The sequence below is a fragment of the Felis catus genome, chromosome E3 (genome assembly GCF_018350175.1).
Source record: "Felis catus isolate Fca126 chromosome E3, F.catus_Fca126_mat1.0, whole genome shotgun sequence".
NCBI classification, from domain to species: domain Eukaryota; kingdom Metazoa; phylum Chordata; class Mammalia; order Carnivora; family Felidae; genus Felis; species Felis catus.
The window spans coordinates 21,363,762-21,381,682 of NC_058383.1; the positions used below are offsets into that span (position 1 = coordinate 21,363,762).

General features: G+C 52.0%; 1 protein-coding gene across 10 annotated transcripts in view; it reads right to left on the reverse strand.

Moving 5' to 3' along the window:
• AQP8 (aquaporin 8) overlaps window positions 1-17,921 on the reverse strand; it is a 29,217-nt gene that overhangs the window by 4,077 nt on the left and 7,219 nt on the right. For 3 of the 10 annotated variants that reach the window (XM_045048084.1, XM_045048088.1, XR_006591290.1), the window contains 6 exons: window positions 13,543-17,287; window positions 12,951-13,100; window positions 12,555-12,808; window positions 11,118-11,244; window positions 9,300-9,514; window positions 7,358-7,492 (listed from right to left, as the gene is read on the reverse strand). In XM_045048084.1, coding sequence (XP_044904019.1) covers window positions 7,358-7,492; window positions 9,300-9,514; window positions 11,118-11,244; window positions 12,555-12,808; window positions 12,951-12,962 — 743 coding nt within the window. In that variant the 5' untranslated portion in view covers window positions 12,963-13,100; window positions 13,543-17,287. Of the gene's footprint in view, window positions 1-5,664; window positions 6,118-7,357; window positions 7,493-9,299; window positions 9,515-11,117; window positions 11,245-12,554; window positions 12,809-12,950; window positions 13,101-13,542; window positions 17,818-17,921 lie in introns of those variants that run through there. The other 7 variants (XM_045048087.1, XM_045048085.1, XM_045048086.1 and 4 more) reach the window with 7 other exon arrangements.

Below are 17,921 nucleotides of genomic sequence, written 5' to 3' on the forward strand. Positions count from 1 at the left end.
AAGTCCCAAGGAATGGCTCTGGTTCCAGGGTGGAGTTCGCCCTGGAGGCCCCCACGCACGGCCTCTCCTGGCGGCCTGAACAAGTATGGACGATCTCCCCAAAGACACAGGGCGGCTTTAGATTTACCGTTTTCCCTGGAAGAGTTCCAGCGGCAACAATTTCAACTCCACGGTCATAGAGTCAGGGTAGACACTTTGCCACTGGGCGAGGACGTGTTTCTAACTAAAGTGGCAGGCACTGCGAGAAGAGTCCCGGGGTTCGGGAGCCATCCGCCTGAATGTGAGGTGGACCGCGTGTGCCTCTCCCGGGCTCCATAAGCCTCTGCCCTGTGCTGGACCGCCGGTGCCCGGTGTCCTCGCGAATTACAACTGCCGAGTCAGTGTCTAAGCATCCCTGGAAATTTCCCGTGTTTTCCTTGAGTAAATGGGCACAACCCTTTGGGAGGAAGTGAAGACGAATGCGTCATCCTCTGGCCTCCGTTCCCTCACAGACATCGAGGTCTGTGAACAGACCCAGGTCTGGGAATGACACGAGAGACTTTAGAGCTCTAAGGGGAAAAACAATTCTGTAAGGGCTACAAATCTGCAATTTCTAGACACGGTTAAATCAACTAGACTTGAAGGGAGGTGAATGAGCGTTTTTGTGTTTAAGGACTAAAAGGAACATAGCTGGGGGCCGGGGAGTGGGAGGAACGGGCTTCCAGCGATGGAACCAGTACGTCACGGGATGAAGGGCCAGGGAACGTTGTCAATGTAATAGCGTTGAATGGTGACGGGTGGCAGTGTGAATACGCTTGTGAGCACAGCATAAGGACGGAGTTGCCCAATCACTGTCGTATACTTGAAACTAATATAACACGTGTCAACTATACTTCAATTAAAAAAAAAAAAGGTCTACAGCTAGTCACACACACACACACACACACACACACACACACCACCCAAACTTCATGATGAGTACGAGGACACGAAGGGAAACCATGGCTTTGGGTTGCACGAGAGGTGAATACCGAAACCCACCTAGACATGGTGGCACTTAAGAATGGAGGAAGGGGGACAAGATCCGAAAGCCCGCGGCCTTAAGGCGTAAGGTGCTTGGATACCTGAGCACAGGGCCCGCGGGTCATGCTAGCGTGTTTGACATGGAAGGTGTGGAAGTGGCAGTAAGGGATCCCTCTTCCAAGAAGCTACCCTGGCCCGGACAAGCGCGACTGGGCACGCACCACGTCCGAGGACCAGCCCCAACGGCAGCACCGCAGGCATGGAGACAGACACTTGGCAGGAGGGTAGGAGACCGGCATTCTGCTCTTCGGGGCTGCCGCAACTCCCAGGGTTCTTGGACAGGCTGATGACGGAGAGTTGCAGAAGAGACTCTTAAATAGAACAAACAGGGCTGCTGGAGGGGAGGCGGGATGGACATAAAGGAGGGCACTTGCTGGGATGAGCGCTGGGTGTTACATGTAAGTGATGAATCACCGGGTTCTGCTCCTGAAACCGTTGTTACACTATATGTTACCTAACTTGGATTTAAATACATAAATTAAAAAAAAAAAAAAAAAAGACACCTGGGTGGATCACTTGGTTAAGCATCCGATTTCGGCTCAGGTCATGATCTCACAGTTCGTGGGTTCAAGCCCTGCGTCAGGCTCTATGCTGACAGCTCAGAGCCTGGAGCCTGCTTCACATTCTGTGTCTCCCTCTCTCTCTGCCCCTCCCCTGCTCATGCTCTGTCTCTCTCTGTCTCAAAAATAAATAAAACATTTAAAAAAAATTTTTTTTAAGGAAAGAAAACTAGACTGTGTGTCCCAAATCCTGGATTCTATTGAGCTCTGCCATTAGATCACTCTGTGATTTAGTCAAATTATTCAGCTGCGCCGGGTTTTGGGGTCAGGCAGCCGTGAGTGGTTCCCAACTTCTTCGCCTTTGAGAGGCCCAAAGAAGGTAGGTGAAAAAATAGACATGTGCGAAGGTCATTTAGAAGCTCCTTTCTAGACCTCCGCCCCTCACCATGACTCTGGAACCTGCAAAGTCAGAGCCTTTGATTACATCACACCACGTACCATGAGCTGACACGTCTTCCGTTTCGCCTGTACTGGGCATCGTGCGAAGGCTCTACAAACGTCAGGTTATACTCCCACGCATTCCGTGGCCCTGCCTCCGCTGTACAGAAAAAGCAGCGGAGAGACGTGAAGTTGCCTTTCTCAAGCTTACGCAGCAAAGAACGTGAACAGTCTTAAGATCTAAGCTCGGATCTTGCTCAGAATCCAAACTCGTAGCCACTGCATTTTACCGTCATGGAGTTTCCAGCTCTGACATCCCCCGTTTCCAGTTCCTCCTTGTTCTGAGAAGACGAGAGGTGGGGTGGGGATGATCTGGGTCAAATTTGGATTCTACTCTGGAGGGTCTGAATGACTTTTGAGAGTCATTGGGATCAGCCTGCCTGTGCCATTCTTGTATTTATTTTTTATTTTTATTTATTTGTTTGCTTATTTATTTTTGCCTTTGGAGAGGTGATTTATTGCAGTAGATTCCCAGAACATTAGAACTTGGAAAGGACTTGGAGAACTTAATATTACTGTCCTCATTTAAGAATAAAAAAAGAAAAAATTGACAAAATTTAAGAAATTTTCCTTGGTCACAGGTCTAGAAAGTGGAAAAACTAGGTCCTAAATTTAGGGCCTTTTCACCGTAATATAATTTTTTTAAGTTTATTTATTTTGAGAGAGACAGCACGCGAGAGGGGGAGAGGAGCAGAGAGGGAGAGAGAGAGAACCCCAAGCAGGCTCCGTGCTGCCAGCACAGAGCCCTGTGTGGGGCTCCAACTCACCAAGCTCCTGCCTTGAGCTGAAACCAAGAGTCACGCTCAACCAACAGAGCCACACAGGCTCTCCATAATTTTGTATTATACTACACTAGTTATAATATGTTTAAATTTTTTAAAATGTATTTATTTTTGAGAGAGAGAGCACAAGTGGGGGAGAGGCAGAGAGAGAGGGAGACACAGAATCCAAAGCAGGCTCCAGGCTCTGAGCTGTCTGTCACCAGAGCCCGACACGAGGCCCGAACTCACAAACCATGAGATCATGACCTGAGCCGCAGTCGGACGTGTGACTGAGCCACCCAGGTGCCCCAGCTGTGCAGAAGCTTTTTATCTTGATGAGGTCCCAATAGTTCATTTCTGCTTTTGTTTCCCATGCCTCCAGAGACGTGTTGAGTAAGAAGTTGCTGTGGCCAAGATCAAAAAGGTTTTTGCCTGCTTTCTCCTTGAGGATTTTGATGGCTTCCTGTCTTACACTTAGGTTTTTCATCCATGTTGAGTTTATTTTTGTGTCTGGTGAAAGAAAGTGGTCCAGGTTCATTCTTCTGCGTGTCGCCATCCAGTTTTCCCAGCCCCACTTGCTGAAGAGACTGTCTTTATTCCATTGGCTATTCTTTCCTGCTTTGTCAAAGATGAGTTGGCCATCTGTTCGTGGGTCCATCTCTGGGTTCTCTATTCTGTGCCATTGATCTGAGTGGCTGTTCTTGTGCCATAGCCTGTGCCGTACTTGCCACCAAATAATGTGGCGATGCAAAGATGAATTAGCAACAACCTTCCTCTTGAGAGCTTATGGTCCAGAAATCGTCATGAGAGACCAGGACTCGAAGTCCAGTTGCAAGTAAGCAGTGAGAAGGTACAGCGCGTGTCTTCCTGCCCCCCTCCTAATGGGGACTAACCGGCAAATAGGAGATGAGACAGGAGACATATTGTCCCTCATTCAGAAACGTCCAAGGGTGATGGCAAAGATCATGAACCCTACAAACATTCCTGATCTCAGATTTTGGCTTGACCGACGGACTGTGGGACTCTGGGTGACACCATCGCTTGGAAGCCGCATCTGTCCCCATGGAAGATGAGAAGGGGTGAGGGCACCTGCCTGTGTTACTTTCCTGGGGCTGCTGTACAAATTACCGCAAACTGCGTGGCTTCAGACAACAGAAACTTACTCTCCCACAGTTCCGAGGCCACAGGTCTGAAATCAGGGTGTCAGCAGCCCCAGGCTCCCCAAGGCTGTGAGGGAGAAACCTTCGTTGCCTCTTGCAGCTCCCGGGACTCCTGGTACTGGCATGTGACGCAGTAACTCCAGTCTCTGCCCCCATCCTTCTTCTGCGTGCCTTCTTCTCTGTGTCTCTGTGTGTCCTTTTCTGTCTCTTCTAAGGACACTCCCATCGGACTTAGGGCCCCCCCAACCCAGCCCGATCTCACCTTGATTGATCCCTACCTTAATTACACTGCAAAGACCTTACTTCCACATACGGTCACCCTCTGAGGTTCCAGGCGGACATGAGTGTGGGGGGACGCTATTCAACCCACTGTGCTGTACCTCATAGGGTTGTGGGGAGCAAATGAGATAAGGCATAGAAAGCATTATGCACAGTGCCAAGCATGGACTAAATGATCAGTGTTAGTTACACACGTGTTCATGCATATGCACGCATGTGTATACGTATGTGTGTATGTACGCATGTATGTGTATGTATACATAACTATTTTGTTATTTACTAGATTTACCAATGGTTTCTTTCTTTCTTTATTTAAATTTTTTTGAATGTTTGTTTATTTATTTTGAGAGAGAGAGAGCACAAGCAGGGGAGGGGCAGAGAGAGAAGGAGAGAAACTCAAGCAGGCTCCGAGCCGTCAGCACCGAGCCCCACACAGGACTTGATCTCACGAACTGTGAGATCATGACCTGAGCTGAAACCAAGAGTCAGATACTTAACCAACTGAGCCACCCAAGCATCCTGCAAAGGTTTACGTCATCACATAAACAAATGAAACAGTAACACTTGTCACTCTTTGTAAATGTTCTAATTTGCTTGTTACTGGTTTTATATTATTGCCTGTTTGTCTTTTTTCCTTTTTTTTTTTTTTTAGGGTTGTTGTTGTTGTTGTTGTTATTTGCTATTCTCCTTGTCTCCCAAAACTGCTCTGGATGTTTGGGTATGTGGTGTGCCCATTTTCTCACCAGGCAGCCTCAAAGCATATCGGTGATTTTCTCTAAGCATTTTGTTCATTTTTACTCGGGTGAGCATTTTGCTCATCTTGTAGAAGTGGGTGAGTCTTCATTCGTTGTTGAGGATTACTTTTCCCTGGCCCTTCTTCATGGTGTTACAATGACCGACTTCCATCGGTGACCCATAGATTGTAGAGATGATGCGCTCTTTTTGGAAGGTATGAGGTTACGAACGTGTCTCCGTATCTTTTTTCAATCCTTCCTTATTCGTGATAGTCATATCTTCCATCGAAACACCACTCTCTCTCCAGACCTATGTTATGCCATGTTATTGATCTCCTTGGGAGATCCTTACAGCTCTGGCCGACCCCCATACCCACACCCATCCCCAGCCAAGCACCTCAAGTGGGCTGATCCGTGTCCTAGGTGATACTGGCCACTAAACCAGACCCTGGACCCTGCGGCCTCTGATCAGGGATTGACTCTGAGCTCCCGGCAGGGCTCCAGGATGGGTCTGGCCTGGTGGAAGACGGGCTCTAGGACTGCCCACGTCCTCAGTACCTACCTTGATGCGGACCCTAAGCCAGGCTCCGGACAGCTAAGCCCAGCCCAGACTTTTGCTTCCTCCCCAGCAGCGCCCATGTCCGAAATGAAAGGCAAATGCACCCAAAAGGAAATAGTGGACTATTTATTGCAAAGCTAAAGTGGCAGCTCAGGAAGCAGGGAAACCCCCTGAAGGCCCTTCTGTAACAGCGAAGAAGGAGAAGGAGAGGGGGCCGGGGGCAGTGAACTCCTGCGCATAAACGGCCACCTATTCAGCTCCTGGGACCCTCCCTCCCGAGAAAGACCTCTCCCTCGTGCTGGCAACACGCCCCCCAGGCTGAGGTCTCCGCCGAGCACAGTGAAGTTCAGAGAACGTAGAGCATCCTCAGAACTTAGCGGCAGTCTGTCTATCTGGGAAGCCAGGCGCACATGGGGGGAAGCAAGTGAGGGGCTCCTCTGGGCCTCTGCCCAGGCAGGAAATGCAGAAGGTGACCTGTCTGCATTCTGGGTGGGGCCGCAACAATGCCACCAGGGTCATCGTCCCTTAAATATTAGGCGGGTTTTCCCATCTCCAATGATGAATCTACAAAAAAAAAAAAAAAAAAAAAAAAAAAAAAAAAGATGGCCCCATGAGGCCCCCGAGCCTCTGGAGGAGAGACCCAGCCCTTCATCAAGTGTCTCCAGGCCCAGAATTCTCCAGAAAGATGCTCTCCTGAGCCCTCCCAGCCTCAATAGCCAAATCCCCTCAGGGAAAGGGAGAAACTCTTTCCTGTTTGCTTTCCAGTAACCTTTCCCTGGAGACGCTCTCTCGGCCATTCCGAAAGCAACAGTGATGCCCTTCATCGCCAACCCGTGGGCTAAGTCGGACTGCAGATGGGCAATGACGGCAAACGCTAGAGACCAGCCCGGCGACCGTGCCCTCCCAGGCTGCCGGAGGTAGGTTCAACGTGTACCAAGTCCAGACCCTAGTCCCTGCAGGGCCTGGAGCAGGGAAAACGAACAAACAAAAAACACACCAGGCCCCTGCAGACCTTCAAAGCTCACAAGGAGAGCTCAAGGGGAAGCAGTCAAGCAGATACTATCCTTGTGGTGGCATCCACCTTGTTCCCCACCGCACAAGGCCAGGGAGCTCTGCTCACGTTGCATTTCGTGTCAATGGCATCTCCTGGCACGCGTGCTCTTGGGGGCACCATTTCCACGGTTCTCTCTGTGGATAGGACTCCCCCGCCCCGTGAGGAGCTCCCCTACTCGTGGTCCACGTGGCTGTGCAGGTGAGGCTGACCTCGCCCCAACTCCCGACATAGCCAGGAAGAGTGCCTGAGCCCCGTGGCTACAGGGGTGGATGCAGAGGGGGACACGACCCATGCTGCGCCAGTCCAAACCAGTGAACGTGAGACCCCGGGCTTTTGCCAGAGCTGTTGTTTTATCTCTTCTGGGGTTGTTGAGCTGCTGACATGGAAGCCTAGCTTTTCCGGCGAGCATCTCTGCCTCTCCCGGAGAGCCTCTCGGAGCATGAAGCCTGCCCAGAGGATAGCAGACCGAGTCCTAAAGACACTGTTTGAGCACCACCTGAAGCCGGTGCTACGTGTGAACTTCTCATTTATGTGAGTGAGTGAATTCCCCCTTGTGACGTAAACTACCTTGAGATGGATTTCCGTCACTTGGAACCAAAGGTCCTGGAGCCATAATCTTTGTCTCTGGAAAAGACTCCCTCTTCCCTTCTTCAAACCCAAGTGAGATCCCAGCCCTCTAGCCCTGGATGCTCTGGGAACTGACACCAGTTGCCCACGAGAGGGGCCAGTGACCCTGGGTCACGCTCCTACCTGATAAGCACTCCTACGAGGAGGCTCCCCAGGAGCGGGCCCAGCCAGTAGATCCAGTGGAAGTCCCAGTGATTGGCCACCACAGCAGGTCCAAAGGCACGGGCAGGATTCATGCAGGCTCCGGACACAGCACCCCTGCAAACACCCAGCCACATGGTCGCCAGATCCCAGCCAGGCCCCGGCCCGCGTCAAGGTCATTTCCCCAACTAGGCTTAAGTCACACACCACCCAGAAACCCTCTTGAAGCCACCATATTGTGGGGCTCTGGTGGGGCGGGGGGAGGGGGGTGGATCCCAAAGAAGACACAGGCGAAGAGGCTATTAGCACCGGGAAGTGGAAGGCTTCTCTGTCACTCCCCACACGCCCTTCTAGAAGAACAGACAGCAGAGAGAGAGTTCAGTGGTGACAGGAAGAGAAAACGGGTCCAGGTCCTCGTGGACGTTGAAGAAACCAAGGCAAGCAGTCAGCGTCGACCGCATGAACTTCGGAGTGAAGCTGACCTGCATCCGAAATCCAGCCCAGCTCTTTCTAGCTGTGTGCCCTTCGCTTGAGGAGAAAGTACCTATCTCATAGGCTCTTGTCAGGAGCCACTGCGAAAATGCACTTAGGAGCCCAAGACTCACAATATAATTCACGTACAAGCGTTTAATCTGGCTAACCCTTATTAGCCCTTGTGCCACAAGCTTGGGGCCTGGCGTCTCCTACGGGAGGAGGGGGGGCTGTTCTCCAGGGCTACCTCTCTGATTCTGGGGTCGGTATTCTTGCCGCGTTGCTGAGGGTCTCCCGGGGTCCCCTGCCCGGCAGCCAAAGTCCAAAGGATGAATCATTGGCTTGTAAAGGAACCAACAGCCGCTAGGGGGCAGCAAAGCACCGCCGCGGCTTTACACGCGCTTTCCGCACGCCCCCCGCCCCCCCAAGCTCCCCAGACTCCACCTCCCAAAGGATGACAGCGATGTGGGCGGCAGAGCCGGGACCGCCTAGACTTGGTTCTGTGTCCAAGAGAAAGAAAGGAGGTGGGCATTAGGAAGGGGCTCCCTCGGGACACGTGGGTGGCTCAGTTGAGCGGCTGACTTTGGGTCAGGTCTGGTTTATAAGTTCGAGCCCCGCATCCCACTGTCTGCTGTCAGCTCAGAGGCTGCTTCAGATCCTCTGTCCCCCCTCTCTCTGCTCCTCTCTCCCTCTCTCTCTCCAATAAATAAACACTAAAAAAAAAAAAAAGGAAGGGGCTTGTCCCCTTCCCTAAGAGATTTGGGCTCTTATCCCAGATCTGTCCTTTAATTTGCCACTGTCCAGTGACTTTAAATAAGTCATGTGTGTTCTCTCTGGGCTCAGTTTCCTCATATATAAAATGGGAGAAACAATCCCTGACCCAAGCTTGTCTCCTTAAACCCCCCCTGCACCCCTGAGGGGCTCACCCTAGATGAGTCAGTGGGTATGGAAGCTCTTTGTGAGGCTGAGGCTAAAACCTGGCTTCCCACTGACTGAACAGACACAGCTCACAGAAATGTTTAACGCTACAAAAAAAGGTAAATTTCCGGGTGCCTGGGTGGCTCTGTCAGTGAAGCGTCTGACTTCAGCTCAGGTCATGATCTCACAGTTGGTGAGTTCGAGCCCCGTGTCGGGCTCTGTGCTGACAGCTCGGAGCCTGGAGCCTCCTTCGGATTCTGTGTCTCCCTCCCCCACTTGCTCTCCATCTCTCTCTCTCTCTCTCTCTCTCTCTCTCTCTCTCTCTCTCTCTTTCTCAAAAATAAATAAACATTAAAAAAACTTTTTTCAAAAGAAAGGAAAATTTCACATGAGAAGCCAGTTTTCTGACTTCCCTGGAACGATGTTAGAAGGGTCATTTGAGGCCCACGTTCCATCACGGCAATAACTTACTAGAGGGGCAGAGGGGTGCCTCCTTGGGTACCCCAACCCCAAAGGCTGGCCCAGGACCGCTCACCCGGCCAGGATGTCCACGGTGACGGCAAAGCCAATGGAGAATGGAGCCAGAGGGCCCTGCGTCTTCTCGTTGATGGCGCCCATGCAAACAGCCAGTGCCAGCAGGGCCGTCAGGATCAGCTCCACCACCACCGCCCCCCGCACCTGCTCCGGCTCCTGGACCGTCACAAAGGCCGCCCCAGACGCGTTCCAGAACCTGTCTTCAGGACTCACTGCCTGCGGAGAGAGGAGAAGCCACTGGCCTCACCGTGTGGGCAGGGCAGGGGGACGGCGGGCAGCGAGGGGAAGCGCGTGCCCCCCAACCGCTGGGGCAGTGACAGGCTCTGTCCAATCCACAGTCACGCGCACCCCAGCTCCAGTTTTCACTGAGAGCCACCGGACTTCTCCGAGCCTCCTCTTGCTCATCTGTAATACGGGATAACCCAGCAGTGGCTGCAGGGGTCGGGGCCCCAGAGCTCATGTAACTAGACGATCCTCTTTGAAAAAAAGAACACAAAAAAGCCTTACTCAACAGACTTTGCAAACACATCCGACCAGATGCACCCCACTGCCAGCCCCCTTTAAGGCCCCTTTGAAGGGGTGAGGGAACCCCGAGGCTTGACAGGAAGCCCGCCTCAGGAGTCATCAGGGCACCTTGAAAGGGAAGAGAGCAGAGCAAGCTTCTGGACCCTGGACCTAAATCTGGACCCGGCTGCTTCCCGGCTCGGCTGAACCTGGGCCAGCTACCGACTTCGTCTGCGTTTGCTCCTCCGTAAAGTGGAGGTGATGGTAATCGGAGCTCTGAACTCAGGCAGCGAGTGCCCTCTAAGAACCGGCTGTGGCTCCTTGTGACGCGGCGGCCGGGAGATTTACCGAGAGAAGCTGTGTGAATTGCTTCGCAGGGAGGGTGTGCTCAGTGACCAGAGCCTCCGCCCTGCACTGCCCAGGTTGTGTTGGGCGGGTTTGCGGGTGGCCCGGCTGGAGGGAGAGCCTAGGAACTGCTTTCCATCAGGGATCAGAGCGGGAAGGTCCAGCCCCCACTCTGCAGACAGGGGATAAGGGTCTCAAAGGGGAACACGGGGAGACCAGGGCAGGGAAGACAGCAAAGTGGGACTCCAGACCAAAGTCTGCCATGGGCCACTGCTTAGAGCTACAGGCCGAACCCCAGCCAGGCTAACGGGCGCCCCCTGTTCCCCCAACCCGACCCCACGCCCCTTAACACGCATTCCTACAAGCCCTACATCCTGCAGGGCCCCTGGTTGTACTGAGACTTAACAGCAACAGGAAGGGGAAGAAAGAAGGGAAGGAGGCAAGGAGGGAGTCCATCCGTGAAGTGATGTGTGGGTCTATAAAAACTTGAGGGGCGGGGAGGAGGCGGTAGCCGTCCTGCCAGGAGAAGATTCCAGACAGAAACTGATTGTGAACTCCCATCACACGTAGAGGGACTCGGTTTAAAGGCAGGCAAACTGGAGAACAGGCAGAGAAGTTAGTTCAAGGAGAGTTACCAGAGCCTTCCCACACCCTCAGTTTGTAGAATGAACGAATGAGTGAGTGAATGAATTAATGGCAAAACACTAGAAACATTATCCAAAGCCATTCCAAACCCAGAAATGGTCTCAGGGAGAGAAACTTCAAGTCCCAAATTCTGCTTCCTGGTCTGTCCAGGGGAGAGCTATGTCCAGACACTGACAGAACAGGGTGTGTTTAAGGAGAGCCAAAGGCCCCCTTCCCAGGAGAAAAGGACCCACCCAATCCCAATGAAGGAAAATCCTAGAGGAAAAAAGTGGGGCGCCTCCGACTCCCCACTCCCCTCACCCCAGCCCCCGTGGGGATCACCCACCTTGGCCAAGGCGGCCCCGATCAGCCCCCCACACAGCTGGGAGATCCAGTAGGGAAGGAGCATCACCAGGTTGAGGCCTCCGATCAGCATGGCCGCCAAGGACACCGCAGGGTTGAAGTGCCCACCACTGTCACCCGCAAAAGCAGAAGGAAGTCTTGAGACCAAGGTCCAGGCCAACACTAGAGCGAATGTGTCCCCCCAGGTGGCCCCCCAGGATGGCCCTGCAGCACCAGAGTGAGCCAAGGACCTTGCCCAAGTAGAAAACAGGCACCAGATCCTGCCCGCTTTCCCTGAGGTGCCCACTGGTGGGGTGAGGGATGCGGGGGACAGCCGGGGAGAAGCGGGCAGCCCCATTCCTGCCCTACACCCAGAGCCCACGGCGCCCAGAGGAAGGACCTGGTGGGCGACCATCCCTTAACTCCTTCCGGACTCACTCAGAGCTCCAGCCCTCAAGAGATGTGGCCATCAGTCAGAATGAGACCCCAGACTCCAAATTAGGAGACAGAGAGAGGTATCCTGGCGTCCCTTTACCAGTGCCCGGGCTCTGCAAAAGAGCTCCCGAGTGGCTGAACTCCGCCCTTCCCTAGGCTGGAGGAAAACCCTATTCTAATGGCACCAGTAACGCTGGAGCTGAGCACTTGGTGCCGTTTGATTGCCGTGGGGCTCTCAGCGTGGGCTTCCTCCTGGCTCTGCCACTTACTAACCAAGAAACCGTGGACGAGTCCCGTGGCCTTTCCCGGCCACACCAGGAAAGTGAGGGTAATGAGAGCAGCTACCCTCAAGGGGTTGTTGAGAGCATTCAGTGAGTCCATCTCTAGAGAGTGCTTAGAGGGGCGCCTGGGTGACTCAGCTGGCTCAGCATCCGACTGCAGCTCAGGTCACCATCTCACGAATCGTGGGTTTGAGCCCTGCATTGGGCTCTGTGCTGACGGTGCAGAGCCTGCTTTGGGGCCTCTGTCCTCTGTCTCTGCCCTTCCCCCACTCAGGCTCTCTCTCCAAAATAAATAAACATGTAAAAAAAATTATATATATATATAAAGGCAGGCAGGAAGAAAGAGAAAGAAAGAAAGAAGGGAGGGAGGAAGGAAGGAAAGAAGGGAAGAAGGAAGAGAGGGAGGAAGTGTTTAGAACAGTGCCTGGCACTGGGTTAGCATTGTATGTGTGTGGGCTTGAGGAAAAAAACTAAAAAATACTCTCTTCTCCCCATCTTACGGGTGGGGAATTTAGGGTTTGGAGAGGGACTTGCCCAAAGCCACAGAGCCCATAGGCTGCAGAGGTAGGATTTGAACCCAGGCAGTCCGAGTCCCCAGCCCACGCTCCTATGTACAATGTTGGGAAACTTGCGTATGTATGTGCCCAGGGTCCCCGCTGATAGCTTTGCTCCCCGCCTCTGCCCGCCCAGGTTAGCCTAGGCCGATCCCTCGGAACTGGTCTCACCTGATATTCCCCAGTGTGGCGATGATGAGGCCCAGGGCCAGCCCGTGGGCCAAGGCCGGCTGCAGCAGCCCAGTGTCCGGCCCGTTCTCAATGACCGACAGGCACCCGATGAAGATGAAGAGGGCAGAGCCCAGCAGTTCGACCAGACAGGGCTGCAGGAACCGCTCATACCAGGATTCACGACACCTGCCTCCCATGCTTGGCTGCTTCCCCTTGCCACCGACAAACTCCGCGTCACGCGCAGACACAGCCCCCTGCAGCGGGGAAAAGGGAGAGCGGACACGGGTGGGAGGAAAGCCCTGAAAGGACCCCCCAGTGCCCCAGCCTTGTCAATTCTCAGCACCCCTTGTAGGGCCAGGGTGCGGAGGCAGAGGCAGAGGCCAGCTGCGGGCTCACCTCCGCAGACATCAGGGCCCGAGTGACCCGCGCACCTGCTCTTGCCTGAGCTGGCTGGGAGAGTGCACCTGCTGTCGGGCTCTTATCTCAGACCGGGGCTGCTCATTCTACTTCGGGCTCTGCTCCTTTTAAAGGGCTGCGGAGGCTCCCCTAGGATGCCAAGAAAGCAATAAAGTGAGGTGGGAGGTGGCCCTGGGGCCCAGAAGAGGAAACAGTTTCTTTTTTTTTAATCTCAACTGGGCAGGGCAGGGGATGGTCAAGGATCGCTAAGCTTTCTGCCAACAAGGGGAGAAGGCACCGGCTGACCTGCACCACCCGGGGAGCGCCCCAGGCCTTCCCCAGCAGGACGTGGAGCCACCACAAGGGTCCCCGCGGCCACCAAAAGGGTCCAAAGGAGACCAGCGTGTGAGCACGAAGAGGGCCCCTCTGGGCTGGGACCGCACGTGGGAGATAATGGCCAGCGCGTTTTCGGTGATGTTTCCGTGGATTCCCTCAGACGTCTCCTCCTCGTATCTGGGGCCTCAACAACTCCCCTCACCCTCACTGCCTGATCCAGGACTGAATGCGTGCAGACGGATGACCGTCCACCCACCGACAGCCAGCGGCAGCCACGGTAACAACGTGCGTCGCGGGAAAGCCTGCGGGCCTCGGAAACAGGCTGCCTGGATCCCAAGTCCGTTTCTGCCGTGAACTGGCTCCGGAGCCCTGTGTTGCTGTCCCCTCTGCGCCGCAGTATTCTCCCCTGTGAAGCGTGAACGATAGCGATAGAACCGACGACATAGGGGCGTTTGTGGTTTGAATGAGTTCATACGACAAAGAGCTTATGACACTGGCAGACACACGATCAGCACAACACCGGTGTCTACTAATGAAGAACAGATATTTACGTGTAACAAGTATTTATTGAGCAATTTCTACAAGCCTTCTACTTGCCAGGCACCGGGCTAAGAACCTTATTTATATGCATTATCTCACTTCAACAGTAAGCCCGCAACCGCGACCGTAGGTACTCCTACTTTTCCACAAGGGGAGTTGGAGATTCAGGAAAGTTACGTTTCCCAGGGTCACATAGGTTTTGTGATTGCAAAACGTGTGGGTTGAGTCACAACGGACAAATGCTGCATGATTCCACTTATAGGAGGTCTCTGGAGTAGTCAGAGTCCTAGAGACAGAAAGGAGACGGTGGTTGCCAGGGGCTGGGAGCGGGGGGCAGAGGGGAATGGGGAGTTGCTGTTCAATGGCTACAGAGTTTCAGTTTGGGAAGATGAAAACGTCGTAGAGATGGATGGTTACACAACAGTGTTAATGTAATTAATGCCACTGAACTATACACTTAAAAGTGGTTAAAAATGGTAGATTTTATGTTATGTGTATTTTACCACAATTGGAAAAAGAACTTGTGGGTTAAGCCACTACAGTCTGGTATCTTTTTAAGATGGATGGATGGATGATGGGTGGATGGTGGATGGACGGGTGGATGGATGGATGGATGGATGGATGGATGGAAAGAGGGAAGGAAGAAAGGAGGGAGGGAAGAAAGGAAGGGAGGGATGGAGGAAGAAAAAAAGAGGAGAGAGATGCATTCCTTCATTCATCCATTCAACAAATATTTAAGTACCTGCCATGAACTAGTTCTAAGAGCTAATTGGAAACGTAGCAGTGAATAAGATGGGCAAAGATTCTTTCAGTGCTCATATCTGTTACCTGAGTATTTTTCTGTGCAGATAGAGATCCATAGAGAAATAACGTCAGGGAGAAGAGAATGTAGTGAAAACGCCTCCCATTTACTACTCCTACTGCATATCTAACACTGTGCTGAGCACACTGCATATATTCACAACAACCCCCTGATCTCTTATCCCTATCTTCAGGGCACAAAGATAAACCAAGGCACAAAGAGTTGCGGAACTTGCCCAAGGTTGTGTAGATAAAAAGTATCCACTCCAGGACAGAGCGAATCCATCCAGGGTCTGATAGTTTGCTAAAAGCTCTTTTCAGCTGGAGGCTCAGGAATGCAGCCCCTCTTTTGAATATCTGCACATCTCGCAAGGTTTAGGGTTGATTATCTTGAGCCCTGTGCTCTCCCTCCTCTGTACCCACCTCACGCTGTACAAGATGTCTCATACCTTTCCTCCCGTGTCCCTGCAAATGGCAACACAAGGCAGTTGTCCAACCTTGTGCTTCCCCATCTCCTTCATGCTTTGCCCAAGTCCTGCCAAGAGCTGCTTCCAGAACATGTCTCTCCTGGTTTCACCCAGGCGTCCGCGAGTTCTTGCTTAGTGTCTTGAAAAAAAAAAAAAAAATCAAACGTTCAGGATACACCTGCCAGGTTCTAGGCCCTGCACTGGACACGTCACGTGCATTCTCTCGGTTAACATTTACAATCATCTGATACCTTCCCCGCGTCACAGGCAGGAACTCCCAGCTGGGGTCACTATAGCTCCTCATCTGGTCCCCTTGCCTCACCCAATTTTAATCTGTTCCTCTTGTACTGGGAGCCAGCAGGGCACGGTTCAGCACTTGGGTGCAGGTGGGGATCGGGCTTCTTCACCATCGCCTGCTGGCTTCTCCCTCAGCCCCAGCGTTTCCTTTTGGAGAAGTGGGAAGACGGCGTCCCCCATCCCCATAAGGCTGTCGTGTGGATTAAATGAGACAGTGGCAGATTCAGAGCAGGCCCCATCAAGAGCACCTATTGCTGTGGCTTTCGTCAGAGTAGGCTAACCCTTGTAAAAAAGAACCCAACATTTAGATGGGTTAACATAATAAAAATCGATTCACTGTTGACACAATAGCAGGCCCTTTATGACACGGTGACTCAGGGATCCAAGCCATTTCCATCTTGGAGACCCACGATCTAGGTCCCCAGATCTTCTGCACCAGCCAGCAGATGGGGGAGAGAGGACGTGGGGGACGTTTTTACGGGCTAGGCCTAAAATGGCAAATACCCCTCTCCTCCATGTTTGGTTGACCAGAAGTCCGTCATATGGCTTCACATGACCACAAAGGAGTCTGGGAAATGTAGTCTAACCACGTGCCCAGGAGGAAAAAGAAAGGCTTTTTGTGAGCACCAGAAATTTCTGCCACATGATAGATGCTGTTGTTCCCCAGACTATCAACCTCATCACATCCTTCCCTGCGTGAAAACCTTTCAGCCCTTCCTATGGCTTTCAGGGCAAAACCAAACTCCCAGAGCCGGCCACACAGGCTGTGAGTCCTACCCTGACTCACCTCTGGTCACACAAACCCTAAACAGTCCGATGAGCCATGTGCCCACTCCCCTCCCTGCCAGCGCTGTTCCCTCTGTTTGAAGTCCTGTTTTGCCCCCTGGGCCAACCTGCACTGCACGTTTAAATCTCAGATCGGGTGTCTCTCCCGTGACCCCTGGTCAACTAGATGTCACCTCTCCAGACACAGCCTCCCTCGCTAGATCCAGGGACTGTCTTGGTAGCTCCAAAAACAGTGGCTCTCCAAAGAAAACCCGAATGTCATTCAGGCACAACATATTTCCACAACTCAAGATTTCTCGTGCGGACTGCTGTCTCCATAAGCAACACACTGGTCCCCCCGCAAACGACTAGGATAACCGGTGGGCTAGTGAGATAGTGTCTCCTTGAGAACTTGCTTAGCTTGGCGAACTTCTCAGTCTTCCAATCCCAGGTCTGGTTGACATGACGGAGGCCTCTGATTTTTATCTCGCTTTAGATCCTTGTTTAGTTCAAGATGTCTCTGCAGCTGTAGACACCTGTCTGCCATCCACCACCAGGTCCAGATGGAGTATAAAAGCAGTTCTATGTCATCCTGTCACACTGCTCTTCCTTCCTTTCTCACTTTGATAGCTGCACTGTGGGGCAAGAATGTGATGTTGGTGCCATGGCAGCTGTCTTGAGACCAAGAGGTCCAACTTGCCAGAAGGGTGGATCTTTGATGATATCACCAAGCCACCAGACTAACCCCAAGACCAACTGCTTCTGACTTCCTTGTTAAATTAACCTGAGCTTCTCGGATTGTGTACCAGGGCACCCCAGAGAGCCACGCTGAACTCACAGGGGCTTTGGGGGATTATAAAACTTCAAGGGAAATATAGTGATTCTCGATATCTGTCAAACACCATGTGAATTACTAGCTCAAGGTCGTTCAAGGCTGTAATGGCCCTACATTCTCTCCAATAACATCATATCTTTGCAAAGCTGGCTTTATGGGAGTTGCCATAATAAAAAGCAAGTACTGCATAAAAATCAGTGTGGAAGAGGAAATGTAGGTAAGAGGGTCTCCAACCTGACTCCGAGGTCTGGGAAGTTGTGCAGTGCCCCAAAGGACACACATCTCGTGGTAATTACCTGTAGAATGTAATAATGGAAGTTATTTAAGGACTCAATTCAACTGAGTTATGCGTAGTCATCTGAAAATGAAATAAAAATATAAATAAAATACTTTTCCATATATGTGTATTTTCTTTTCAAATGGCTAAGCTGTTAGGACATAAATGCTACATGCTTTTGGACCTATTTGTTTAATGAGAAGAACCAGCAGGCATTCCTTTTGGCCCAGGAACGCTGTGAACCAAGACAGTTTGGGAGCCTGTGAAATGAACAATATACGTCCTGTTTCAGGAAGTGGGAGTTGAGATTTCTATCGCTTGCAGCAGAGAACGTTTCCGGTTGGTACACACTCTCCCAATTGCCTGGCGACACCAGGCTTTCAAGTGAATGATTTCTTCTTGAAACCAGCCAGTATTTGCAATGCAGATGCTTGATAATTCAGGCTGATCCTGAGATGGACAATCACAGAAACTGAAAGCAGAACTCTTTGTCTTTTCTGAAACAGTGGCTTTATTTCTATCTAAATAGCCCTGCCGTTGTTTTCAGCCTACGGTGACCAGGGGCTTAGGGCAACTTAGTGGTTGGAAAAGAGTCTAGCTTTTTTTTTTTTTTTTTTTTTTTCCACTTTTCTCTCTGCGAAACCGCAGGTTTC